The sequence below is a fragment of the Bison bison genome, unplaced genomic scaffold (genome assembly GCF_000754665.1).
Source record: "Bison bison bison isolate TAMUID 2011002044 unplaced genomic scaffold, Bison_UMD1.0 scf7180017863888, whole genome shotgun sequence".
In the NCBI taxonomy this organism is placed as follows: Eukaryota; Metazoa; Chordata; class Mammalia; order Artiodactyla; family Bovidae; genus Bison; species Bison bison.
Window position 1 is genome coordinate 522,047 of NW_011494460.1, and position 12,168 is coordinate 534,214.

Consider the following 12,168-nt stretch of genomic DNA (forward strand, 5'->3'; position numbering starts at 1 on the left):
AGCATTACTTTGCTAGTGTATAGCAAGGGTTTCCCTGATAGTTCAGTTGGTAAAGAATCCACTTGAAATGCAGGAGACCCTGGTTCATTTCCTGGGTTGGGAAGATCCGCTGGAGGAGGGATAGGCTACCCACTCCAGTATTCTTGGGCTTCCCTTGTGGCTCAGTTGATAAAGAATCCACCTGCAACGTGGGAAACCTAGGTTCAATCCCTGGGTTGGGAAGATCCCCTGGAGAAGGGAAAGGCATCCCACTCCAGTATTCTGACCTGGAGAATTCCATGACTCTATATAGTCCATGGGGTTGCAAAGAGTTGGACACTACTGAGCAACTTTCACTTGCTAGTGTGTGAAATGAGTGCAATCGTGTGGTAGTTTGAGCATTCTTTGGCATTGCCTTTCATTGGGATTGGGATGAAAACTGACCTTTTCCAGTCCTGTTGCCACTGCTGAGTTTCCAAATTTGCTGGCATATTAAGTGCAGCACTTCAACAGCGTCATCTTTTAGGATTTGAAATAGCTTAACTGGAATTCCATCACCTCCACTAGCTTTGTTTTTAGTGATGCTTTATAAGGCCCACTGGAGAAGGCAGTGGCAACCCACTCCAGTGTCCTTGCCTGGAGAATCCCAGGGACCAGGGAGCCTGGTGGGCTGCCGTCTATGGGGTCGCACAGAGTTGGACACAACTGAAGTGACTTAGCAGCAGCAGCAGCCTAAGGCCCACTTAACTTCACATTCCAAGATGTCTGGCTCTAGGTGAGTGATCACACCATTGTGGCTATCTAAGTCATTAAGATCTTTTTTGTATGGTTCTTCTGTGTATTTTTGCCACCTCTCCTTTATATCTTCTGCTTCTGTTAGGTCCTTTATTGTGCCCATCTTTGCATGAAATGTTCCCTTGGTATCTCTGATTTTCTTGAAGAGATCTCTAGTCTTTCCCATTCTGTTGTTTTCCTCTATTTATTTCCATTGATCACTTGGGAAGGCTTTCTTATCTCTCCTCGCTGTTCTTTGGAACTCTGTATTCAGATGGGTGTTATCTTTCCCTTTCTCCTTTGCCTTTATCGTCTCTTCTTTTCTCAGCTATTTGTAAGGCCTCCTCAGACAACCCTTTTGCCTTTTTGCATTTCTTTTTCTTGGGGATGGTTTTGATCACCACCTCCTGTACAACGTTATAAGCCTCCTTCCATAGTTCTTCAGGCACTCTGTCTGTCAGATCTAATCCCTTGAATCTATTTGTCATTTCCATTGTATAATTATAAGGGATTTGATTTAGGTCATACCTGAATGGCCTAGTGGTTTTCTCTTTCTTCAATTTAAGTCTGAATTTTGTAATAAGGAGTTCATGATCTGAGCCACAGTCAGCTCCTGGTCTTGTTTTTTCTGACTGTATAGAGCTTCTTCGTCTTTGGCTGCAAAGAAAATAATCAATCAGATTTTGGTATTGACCATCTGGTGATGTCCATGTGTAGAGTCGTGTCTTGTGTTGTTGAAAAAGTGTGTTTGGTATGACCAGTGTGTTCTCTTGGCAAAACTCTGTTAGCCTTTCCCCTAAGTAACCATAGGTGCATAAATTTATTTCTAGGTTCTCTGTCCCATTGAGCTATGTGTCTGCTTTTGTGCCAGTACCATGGTGTTTTTATTACTGTAGCTTTGTAGTATAATCTGAAATCTGAGATGATGAGAGCTTTATTTTTTTTTCCCAAAATTGCTTTGGTAATTCAGGGTCTTTTGCCATTCCATGTAAATTTTAGGATTATTTCTTCTAGTTCTGTGAAATATGTCATACATATTTTTACATTAAATCTGTAAAGTGCTTTGAGCAGTATGGCCACTGTAGTTTTCAGAGTGAAGATCTTTTACATCCTTGGTTAAGTTTGTCCCTAGGTATTTTATTGATGTGATTTTAGGGAGAATTTTGTTGTTGCTTGCATGCTTTCTTTTTAACTTTCTCTTTCTGATATTTCCTTATGAGTATATAGAAAAGCAACATTTTGCTGCTGCACTAGGTCTTCATGGCTGTGTGCAGGCTTTCTCTGGTTGCGGCAGTCAGGAGATACTCCTGCATTCAGTACCCAGTCTTCTCACTGCAGTGGCTTTTCTTGGTGCAGAACACAGGTTCTGGGGCACCCGAGCTTCACTAGTTGTGACTCACAGGCCTAGTGGTTGCGGCTCACAGGCTCTAGCGCGTGGGCGCTCTCTGTTTGTGGTGCCCTGGCTTAGTCACTCCACAGCATGTGGAATCTTCTCAGCCCAGGGACAAACCCGTGTCTCTTGCATTGGCAGGCAGATTCTTATTCACTGTGCCACCAGGGAAGTCTGCAACAGATTGCTCTATGTTAATCTTATATCCTGCAACTTTACTGACTTCAGTACTAAGTTGAATAGAAGTGGAAAGATTTGGGCATCCTTGTCTTATTCCTGAATTTAGAGGAAAGGTTTTCAGCTTTTCACTGTTCGGTATGGTGGTAGCTGTGACCAGCGTGTTGGTCACACACTTTATTATGTTGAGATATGCTCCTTCTATACCCACTTTCCGGAGAGTTTTTATCATGAATAGATGTTGAACTTTGTCAAATGCTTTTCTTTGTCTATTGAGATTTTCATGTGCTTTTTATCCTTCCTTTTGTTGATGTGGTATATCACAGACTGTTTTGTGAAACAAACAATCCCTGTGTCCCTGGAGTAAATCATGATATGACCCTTTTTATATAGTTTTACATTTGGCTTGCTAATATTTTGTTGAGGATTCTTGCATCTATATTTATCAAAGATATTGGCTTGTAATTTTCTTTATTTTGTAGTGTCTTTGTCTGGTTCATACCGTAATAATGGATGGTGGCCTCCTAGAATGAATTTGGGAGTATTTTATCATCTTCAGTTTGAGGGAATACTTTGAAAAGCATAGGTGTAATCTTCTTTAAACGTTTGATAGAATTTTCCTGTGAACTGTCCAGTACTGGACTTTTTTACTGGGGATTTTTTAATGACAAATTCAATTTTCCTGCTAGTGGTAGGTCTGCTCAAAGTATCCATTTCTTCTTGACTCAATCTTGGCAGGCTGTATGTTTCTAGAAATTGGTCCATTTATTCTAGGTTGTCTGGCTTGTTGGCATGTAACTGTAATATTCCCTTATGATTTTTTGTATCTCTCTGCTGGGCTTCCCAGGTGGCATGTGGTAAAGAATCCACCTGCCAAAGCAGGAGACACATTAACAGATGCGGGTTCAGTCCCTGGATCAGGAAGATCCACTGAAGGAGGGCATGGCAACCCACTCCAGTATTCTTGCCTGGAGAATCCCATGGACAGAGGAGCCTGGCAGGCTGCAGTCCATAGGACTGTAGATTCAGACACTACCAAAGAGTCAGACACAACTGAAGCAACGGAGCTGAAGCGACGGAGCACACAGTGTTCATTGTTATTTCTCCTCTTTTAACTTCCTCTCTGATCGTTATTATTTTCTCCCTTAGGCTGGCTTTGGGCTTTGTTATTTTTCTGTTTCCTTTAGCTAGTAGGTTAGGGGAATTTTTTTTTTTTTTTAATCTGGTAAATTACATTGTTTATTTGAGATTAAAAGATTAATTTTTAGTCAGATATCAAGGACCAGTGTAATTTAAATGCTAGGGTTTTTTTTTTTTCCACCTAAAGTTTAATTAGGATACATACATAGTTGAAGATTATGAAAAATAAAAGTCCAAAGTGCTCACAGAAGATTCAGCAGATATGAGAATTAACCAGAAACAAAATATAGAGTCAGATAAATTGAGAACTGAAAGGAATTTTAAAGTTTGTCTAAAAAAAATATTAAAAGTTTATCTAAACCAAGCCTTTCAGTCTGTGAATGGGTTAAATATGTCCCTGAAATGTTATATGGCTCCATTTCACTTAGCTGATTTGTGCTGTCACAGAAACAAAACACCAAAGTTTCCATCATGATTTTCTGCCTCTGCCATCAGAGCAGTTAGTGTATTAGGTGATATAACAATGAAAAATACCTCTCTCTATTCTTATACCAATGTAGTGTTGCTGGTCCATCACCTCCGGGTTTGAAATGGGTCTTTTTTCCCTAGAGTGAGTGATGAATTTATCAGGTGCCTCCTCTACCTTTTGTCTGTTTCCTCTTAGAACCAGTTTTGTGGAGCTGCTTGATAATTGACAAGGGTCTGTATCTGTAACCCAAAAAAATAATTTTCCTTAGAAAAAGAATTATTGATTCACTTAAATCAATTATATGGCCTTGGCCTTACCTGAAAAGTGCTTTTACTAGGAAATTCCGATAATTTACTCATATATGTATTTATCATTAGTATCCACAATTATTCTACTTGGGGACTGATACATCCTCATGAGCCTTATGAAAGATGAGAAAGGCAACACTGAAACAGTCTCTAATGCAGACAGTGTGCATTTAATTTCTGAATTATACATGTATCAGTTCTTAAGATATTTCACAGGTAAAATTAGGAATAACACCAGCATGTATTACTTAAAGAAGTAGTAATTTCTATTTGAGCCTCTTTTTCACATTAAAATATTTGCGGAATTTGCTGTGGCCATAGGAAAAGAAAATAATTTTAAAGATGTAAAAAATACATGCTTTGAATATTAATGCTTGTTTCCATACAGTAATTAAAATAACTCAGAAATGTCTTGGTACTTGAAATGTCTTAAGATGTCTGGTTCCTCACTTTCAGTGATTCATACATTCTATTTAATCCTCATTGAATTCTGTATCTTTAAATTTAGTTGGGTTCTTATGTACTATATACCTCCAGATACTTGTCTTTTTTTTAAGCCAACAGAAGTATTTTGAACTTCTATGTGAATAGAATATAAGATAAATATAAATTCAGTATGTGCACACTACTGTCTACTCACATGTAGCTCTACACCGACATTCTTCCTCTGTCCCCATGTTAATAAGTCAGGATGACAGGTGTGGGTCCCTGTTATAAGGAGTAGGTTAACAAAGCTTCACTTTCCAAAATAGTATTCAACTCCACCTGACTCATCTTGTATTTTAGCCAAGCTAATCTGTGCCATCTTCCCAGAAGCTTTTCCACCTTTTATCCATCTCAGCTTTTGTTAATGCCTTACATGTTTGTCCAGGGTGGCTCAGACGGTGAAGCGTCTGCCTACATGCGAGAGACCCAGGTTCAATCTCTGGGTCGGGAAGATCCCCTGGAGAAGGAAATGGCAACCCACTCCAGTGTTCTTGCCTGGAAAATCCCATGGACGGAGAAGCCTGGTAGGTTACAGTCCATGGGGTCGCAAAGAGTCAGACACGACTGAACGACTTCACTTTCTTTTCTTTCTACATGTTGTACATGTATACCATCTACATAGTCCACTTATTAAACTGTACGTTATGTCCTTGAGGAGCTTCCCAGATGGCACAGGGGTAAAGGAACTGCCTGCCAATGCAGAAGATGCAAGAGATGTGGGTTTGATCCCCAGGCCGGGAAGATCCCCTGGAGAAGGAAATGGCAACCCACTCCAGTATTTTTCCTAGAAAATTCCATGGACAGAGGAGCCTGGCGGGCTACAGTCCATGGGGTCATGAAGAGTCGGACACGACTGTGTGCGTGCATGTGTGCACACACATGTCCCTGAGGTCTCTTTTTTTTCTGGCAGGGAGAAAGCTCTCTGCTCTTACAGGTCCGACTCATACTTTTGTGATACAAATATTTCTTTGAGTGGTTAACATTCTGTTCATCAGTCAGACAACTCTTCGTTCTTCTAGCCTGACCTGACTGAGCTCTGATCTGAGCCAACTTCATTACACTAGCAGTTTTCATATGGATTGTCACTTTTTCATATTATCTCTTTTTATTTTCGCCAGTTGCCTAATGAGTGACTTTCCTAGGAATATTATTCAGCAACTGTTGGGTTAGCCAAAAATTTCACTCAGGTTTTTCTGTTAAGATGTTATGGAAAACCCCAAACGAACTTTTTGGCCAACACAGTATTTGAAAGGTGAAAGTATAACTGAATAAATGAATATTCAAATCTCATTGATGAATCCTTGAATCTATATTCAAGAGCCTAATCTGTTGCTTCTAGTTAGAGAAATAAATACCAAAAAAATTGCATAATTAGTGTGTGTATGTACATATATCCCAATATTGTTTACCTAGGAAATGTTTTATATACATGCACACACATATTTTTTAAAATAAGTAGCATAAATAACCAATCTTGTAAGTACATATTGTTGGAAATGAAAATAGAGAAATGGCATTTTTATTCTTTGAATCAATACCTTTGACTTGTAGCAGATACTCCTTAAAAACATTCAGAATATTGATCACTTTTATAATCAAAGGCAGAAACACTCTGCGTAAAGGAAATGGACTCTGTCTTCACAATGGTGATAAAAGTTTACATTTAATACCTAACATGACTTCATCCCTTATTTGTTTCATTTTATCAGTTTCATTCTGTTGTATTTTTTTTTATTTAACTCTAGCTGAAAATTAGAGTTAATCATCTATTTTAGGATGAAAGTAGAGTCTGACACGACTGAAGCGACTTAGCAGCAGCAGCATATCAGCCACTTAGATAATATTAATTTAGACAATAATTCATGAACTTTACTTGTATAAACTAAATATATAAGGCTCTTCATATGATTGTCCAGTGATCTTTTTCCTTTTTTTTTTTGGTATCTCATTAGTTAGAAATATTGAACTACTACAACTTCTGTTGATTATAGCTGAGTTTATAACTAAGTTTTGGTCAAAAAGAAACAACACAGTAGAGACATGTATACTATAGGGAGCTATTAAGCTTGCACTGGTACTTGGTGCTTAAGCAACAAGGTTAATTCACTTCAGAGAGCATCTGATGGTGGTGGTTTTCTGAAATTAAAGAAGTTTATTGCTAGAATATGAACTATCACATTTGCATCGTTTAAGCATTAGTACATGTTGTGTAACATGTTATTATTAATAACGTAATAATGCATTTTGAAATCCATGGGTAGTCATATGTTGGTGGATAACCTCTAATTTTCAAAAAGTTTCAATATGCCTAAAAACTATTTAGAGATAAATTTGCAGATTTAAACAGATATCTTTCTGAGTGTGTTGAACTCATTTGCTGCCACTGCCACCTCCTCACACACAGACAAGTGTCAACTATTAAATTACAGTTGATGTTAAGAAATGTACTAATTTACTCGAGCTGCTATAACTCGGTCCCACAGATTGGGAGGCTTAAACAACATAGGTTTGTTCTCACAGTTCTGGAGGTTAGAAGTCTGAGATCAAAGTGTCAGCAGCATTGATTTCTTGAGACCACTCCTTGGCTTTGTAGATGGAGGTCTTCTGTCTTCACGTGATTTTCCCTCCATGCACACATGTCTATATCTACATTCCCTCTATATAAAGAGAAGTCGCTCAGTTGTGTCCAACTCTTTGCGACCCTATAGACTGTAGCCCACCAGGTTCCTCCATCCATGGAGTTTTCCAGGCAAGAGTACTGGAAGTGGGTTGCCATTTCCTTCTCCAGGGGATCTTCCCAACCCAGGGATCGAACCCAGGTCTCCCTCATTGCAGGCAGGCGCTTTACAGTCTGAGCCACCAGGGAAGCCCCCCTCTTTATAAGGAAGAAGTCATATTGGATTAGGCCACCCTAAACACCTCATTTTAACTTAATTATCTTTTTAAAAACCTGTCTCTAAATATGATTGTGAATTCTGCGGTACTAGGAGTTATTGGTTCAGCACATGTATTTGTGGAAAGGGTGGAGGAACACATTTTAACTCATGACAAGAAGTGTGTGTGTATATTTCTGTGTTTTCACATGCTCTGATTGCTAACTAAATGAAGTAATTTTAATAATATGACAAATAAGTGGCATATTTATTGGTTTAATTTAGGAGATACTTTTCAGTGACCCACTTGCTAAAAAAAAAAAAAGAAGTGGAAATAAGAAAAAGTAAATTTTAGTTTGGATGCCAACATTCACTCAGTGTATTTAGCATTTATCAAGTGCCTAAGGTGTTTTGCTGGAGAAGGCACTGGCACCCCACTCCAGTACTCTTGCCTGGAAAATCCCGTGGATGGAGGAGCCTGGTAGGCTGCAGTCCACGGGGTCACGAAGAGTTGGACACGACTGAGTGACTTCACTTTCACTTTTCACTTTCGTGCACTGGAGAAAGAAATGGCAACCCACTCCAGTATTCTTGCCTGGAGAATCCCAGGGACGGGGGAGCCTGGTGGGCTGCCGTCTATGGGGTCACACAGAGTCGGACACGACTGAAGCGACTTAGCAGCAGCAGCAGCAAGGTGTTTTGCTGGGCAGTGATGCCCGCTATAATCTTGAGCAAATCATGAACTATTATTCCTCATCTGCTAAAAAGTGACTAAAAATCTCTTTGCCTACCTCCTGAGATTGTTCCATAAATAAAATAAGAAATAAATTGAAGCCCTTTGAGAATATAAATGTGCCAGCCAAGTCGTTAGTCAGATTTAAAAGAATTAATCCTGTCTCTTCATAAACCTTAGAATTCACCATGAATGTTTTACTCATACAAGTAGAAATATCAGCCACTTATTAGTAGAAGATTTACATATTGAACATTGTCAAATTCAGGAGGTCAGCTATGATGTGACAGAAAGAGTGTAACAACCTAAGTTTACGGTTCGTTTCTTAAATGTGCTAACTGAGTGAAAGTGAAAATGAAGTCGCTTAGTCGTGTCTGACTCTTTGTGACCCCATGGACTAGCCTACCAGGCTCCTCGGTCCATGGAATTTTCTAGGCAAGAGTACTGGAGTGGGTTGCCATTTCCTTCTCCAGGGGATCTTCCCAACCCAGGGATCGAACCCAGGTCTCCCACATTGCCGGCAGACGCTTTACCATCTGAGCCACCAGGGAAGACTGAGTAAACTTGCTCAAATCATTAAATTTCTTGAGATCTATTTATGCGTTTGTAACTGAAATATACTGATTTCACGGGGAACCATTTATAAGGAATAAAGGAATAATATAATTATTTGGTAAACTATAACTCATTATCAGCAGATAGATAATAGCATATTATTTAAAATATGATTTTAAAGTGACTGAGCAATCTAATAGTGAGCTTTATTGTTTAAATTGGAACAAGCAGACAGTCTCAATGCCTAACCATGTTATGTTAATTGTATCTTACAATTTCCCCGTAGATGTGCTACACAAAAGATGGAGCATAGCATCTTCACCAGAAAGGGAGATCACTCTGGTTAACCTGAAAAAAGATGCACAATATGGCTTAGGTAAGTCACTGAGATTCTTCAAGGTCTGTGAGAATTCAAAGAGAAAAGGTCGATTGCATAACATGAGCATTGAGGAACCAGCCCACTTGTCCCCACCTGAGTCCCCTTCTCCCACTTTCCCAGTCAGGAAATGCCAAAGGTGAAATGCATACAAGCAATGTTTCCACCAAATTTAAGTCCCGTCTCACATGTGTTACCTATTAAGTCATATTCAGTATAAGTCTGTACACTTCTGTGTGTCAAACAGACTCATCATTAGTCCTTGAAAGCACCAGTGTCATGAGATATTTTCATTTTTACTTTTTTTTTATTGAAACAGTTGATTTATAATGCCATGTTTCAGGTGTACAGTATAGGGATTCACAATTTTTAAAGGTTATATTCCATTTATAGTTATTATAAAATATTGGCTATGTTCCTGTACTATGTAATATATTCTTGTAGCTTATTTATTTTATGCATAGTAGTTTATATCTTTTAGTCTCCTAATCTGTATCTCGCCCCTCCCCATGAAGATTTTATTTTAATGTGCTGATTCACAGGATTTCAAATTATTGGTGGAGAAAAGATGGGAAGACTGGATCTAGGTGTATTTATTAGTTCAGTTACTCCTGGAGGACCAGCTGACTTGGATGGATGCTTAAAGCCAGGTATTTATTTTTAGGGAATTTAGGGAATTTCCTAAGTATTTACTGGGCTTCCCTAGAGGCTCAGATGGTAAAGCTGCCTGCAATATGGGAGATCCAGGTTCGATCCTTGGGTTGGAAATATCCCCTGGAGACAGGAATGGCTACCCACTCCAGTATTCTTCCCTGGAGAATTCCATGAACAGTGGAGCCTGGCAGGCTACAGTCCATGGGGTCGCAAAGACTGGCCAACTAACACTTTCACTTTAAAGTACTTACTGACAGTGAATTTGCACAGATGGCAAAAGTAGAAGTTGGGGAAAACAAAAATGTTGAGAGGGAGGTAACATTTCTAAGATTTAGCCTGAATTTCTCTTAGCTGTAGAAGACACTGGGTTGTCTGTTTTTACAGGAGACCGTTTGATATCTGTGAATAGTGTCAGTCTGGAGGGGGTCAGCCACCATGCCGCAGTTGAAATTTTGCAAAATGCACCTGAAGATGTGACCCTGGTTATCTCTCAGCCAAAAGAAAAGCTATCCAAAGGTAACACTGTGGACGTCTCTGAGCTGTGGATTCTGTTCCAGTTCCCACAAAAATTTCAGTACCTTGACACATAAATTAGATTTAAACTTTTATTTCCTTTCTGGAAATCTAATATGTGTAGTTCTGATTGCTTTAATTTTATGCATCAGTACAAGTCTTTCATTCATCACTTCCAAGATTTCCTGTCTCATTCCTCTTTACGTGCATAAAAATTATTTGTTGTGCAAAATCAGTATCACTTGAGTAAATTCCAAGTACTTGGTGTGTTCTATCACATCTTAGGCCAAATTAGAAATAAAATTCTTAATCATTGCCCAATTAATATAGTTATATAACAGTTATCTATGAAGTCCTGTCTTGAACCTGTTATAAAAGGGAAAGGATGCCAACATGCCAGAAATATAAAAGACATATATATATAAAAGACTTATATATGTAAAAGACCATATTTTTGTACCATTTTTCTAGATTCCACATACATGTAGTATCTATAATTCTTTTACACATGTCACCTGTGATTTTCGTCTTAGGAAAGCTTTCCTAAGTGGCTTTTAAAAAGAACTATATATGTAAGGAGGATGGAATTACCTTCTTTGATAATTACTTGGAGTCTAAAACATGCAGTTTGTTAAGACAATATAAAACAAGTATATAAATAACCATTCAACAAAGATCTTTGGAGATTCAAGTTATCTCTGGATAGGGAATTAAGAAAGTCTTCACAGAGGACTTACTTGAAACAGGTCTTGGGGAATGGAAATGAGGAGTTCAGGTGAGGCGGGTACACATTCCCATAGAAGTTGCCCAAAGAATGACCAAAAGAAGAGGCAAAGGAAACAGAAAGCATCTTCAGTGTTTGTTGGGACCTTGTCATGGTTCCAAGCCCCGGTCAGGTGTTGTGCACATGTTATCCTGCGTAAAATCCTCGCAGCAGCTACCAGGGAACATTGTGCATGGGTATGAGCCCAGGTGTGTGTCACTAACCTGTCATCCTCACGGGCTGATTTTGACTTTGCAGTGCCTTCTACTCCTGTGCACATGGCCAACGGCACGAAAAACTACATGAAAAAGCCTTCCCACCTGCAAGACGGCACTGTAAATTCTTCTGAGGACCACTGCTGGCCACGGGGCACCCCGAGGCACATCTCAGAGAGCTCGTTTGGGCTGTCTGGGGGCCTGCGGGAGGGCAGCCTGAGCTCTCAAGATTCCAGGACTGAGAGTGCCAGCTTGTCACAGAGCCAGGTCAACGGGTTCTTTGCCAGCCATGCAGCTGACCGAAGCTGGCAGGACTCACAGCGTGGCAGCCCTTCCCCATCTGTGATATCCAAAGCCACCGAGAAAAAGTGGACTTCTACTGATAGTAACCGAAGCAAAGCTAAAAATACAGGCATTTCTGATGCACCAGATTACTCTGACCGTGGAGATTCAGACATGGATGAAGCCACTTATTCCAGCAGTCAGGATCATCACATACCAAAAAAGGCACCATTTAATTTGAATTTTGGTTTTTATTTTTTTCCCCCCACTTAACAAAACAAACAACAGCAAATGTATTATAGAGCAGAATAATCTACTATGAACAGAGTACATTATTCTGGAAAGGAGAAATCGTTTATGTATAATGCTACTAACTGCTACTGCATTTGATGCTAACTTTCAGAGAAACTAGCAGCTTTGAATACTAATTCCAAAATGGCTATTATTCTGGGAACTTGCTACATGATTACACAAAGGAATG

At 39.3% G+C, this 12,168-nt stretch overlaps 1 protein-coding gene across 9 annotated transcripts in view; it reads left to right on the forward strand.

The window, feature by feature from the left end:
- PTPN13 (protein tyrosine phosphatase, non-receptor type 13 (APO-1/CD95 (Fas)-associated phosphatase)) overlaps nt 1-12,168 on the forward strand; it is a 223,360-nt gene that overhangs the window by 158,343 nt on the left and 52,849 nt on the right. For all 9 annotated transcript variants that reach the window (XM_010833760.1, XM_010833762.1, XM_010833764.1 and 6 more), the window contains 4 exons: nt 9,171-9,260; nt 9,803-9,910; nt 10,299-10,430; nt 11,449-11,912. In XM_010833760.1, coding sequence (XP_010832062.1) covers nt 9,171-9,260; nt 9,803-9,910; nt 10,299-10,430; nt 11,449-11,912 — 794 coding nt within the window. The remainder of the gene's footprint in view (nt 1-9,170; nt 9,261-9,802; nt 9,911-10,298; nt 10,431-11,448; nt 11,913-12,168) is intronic.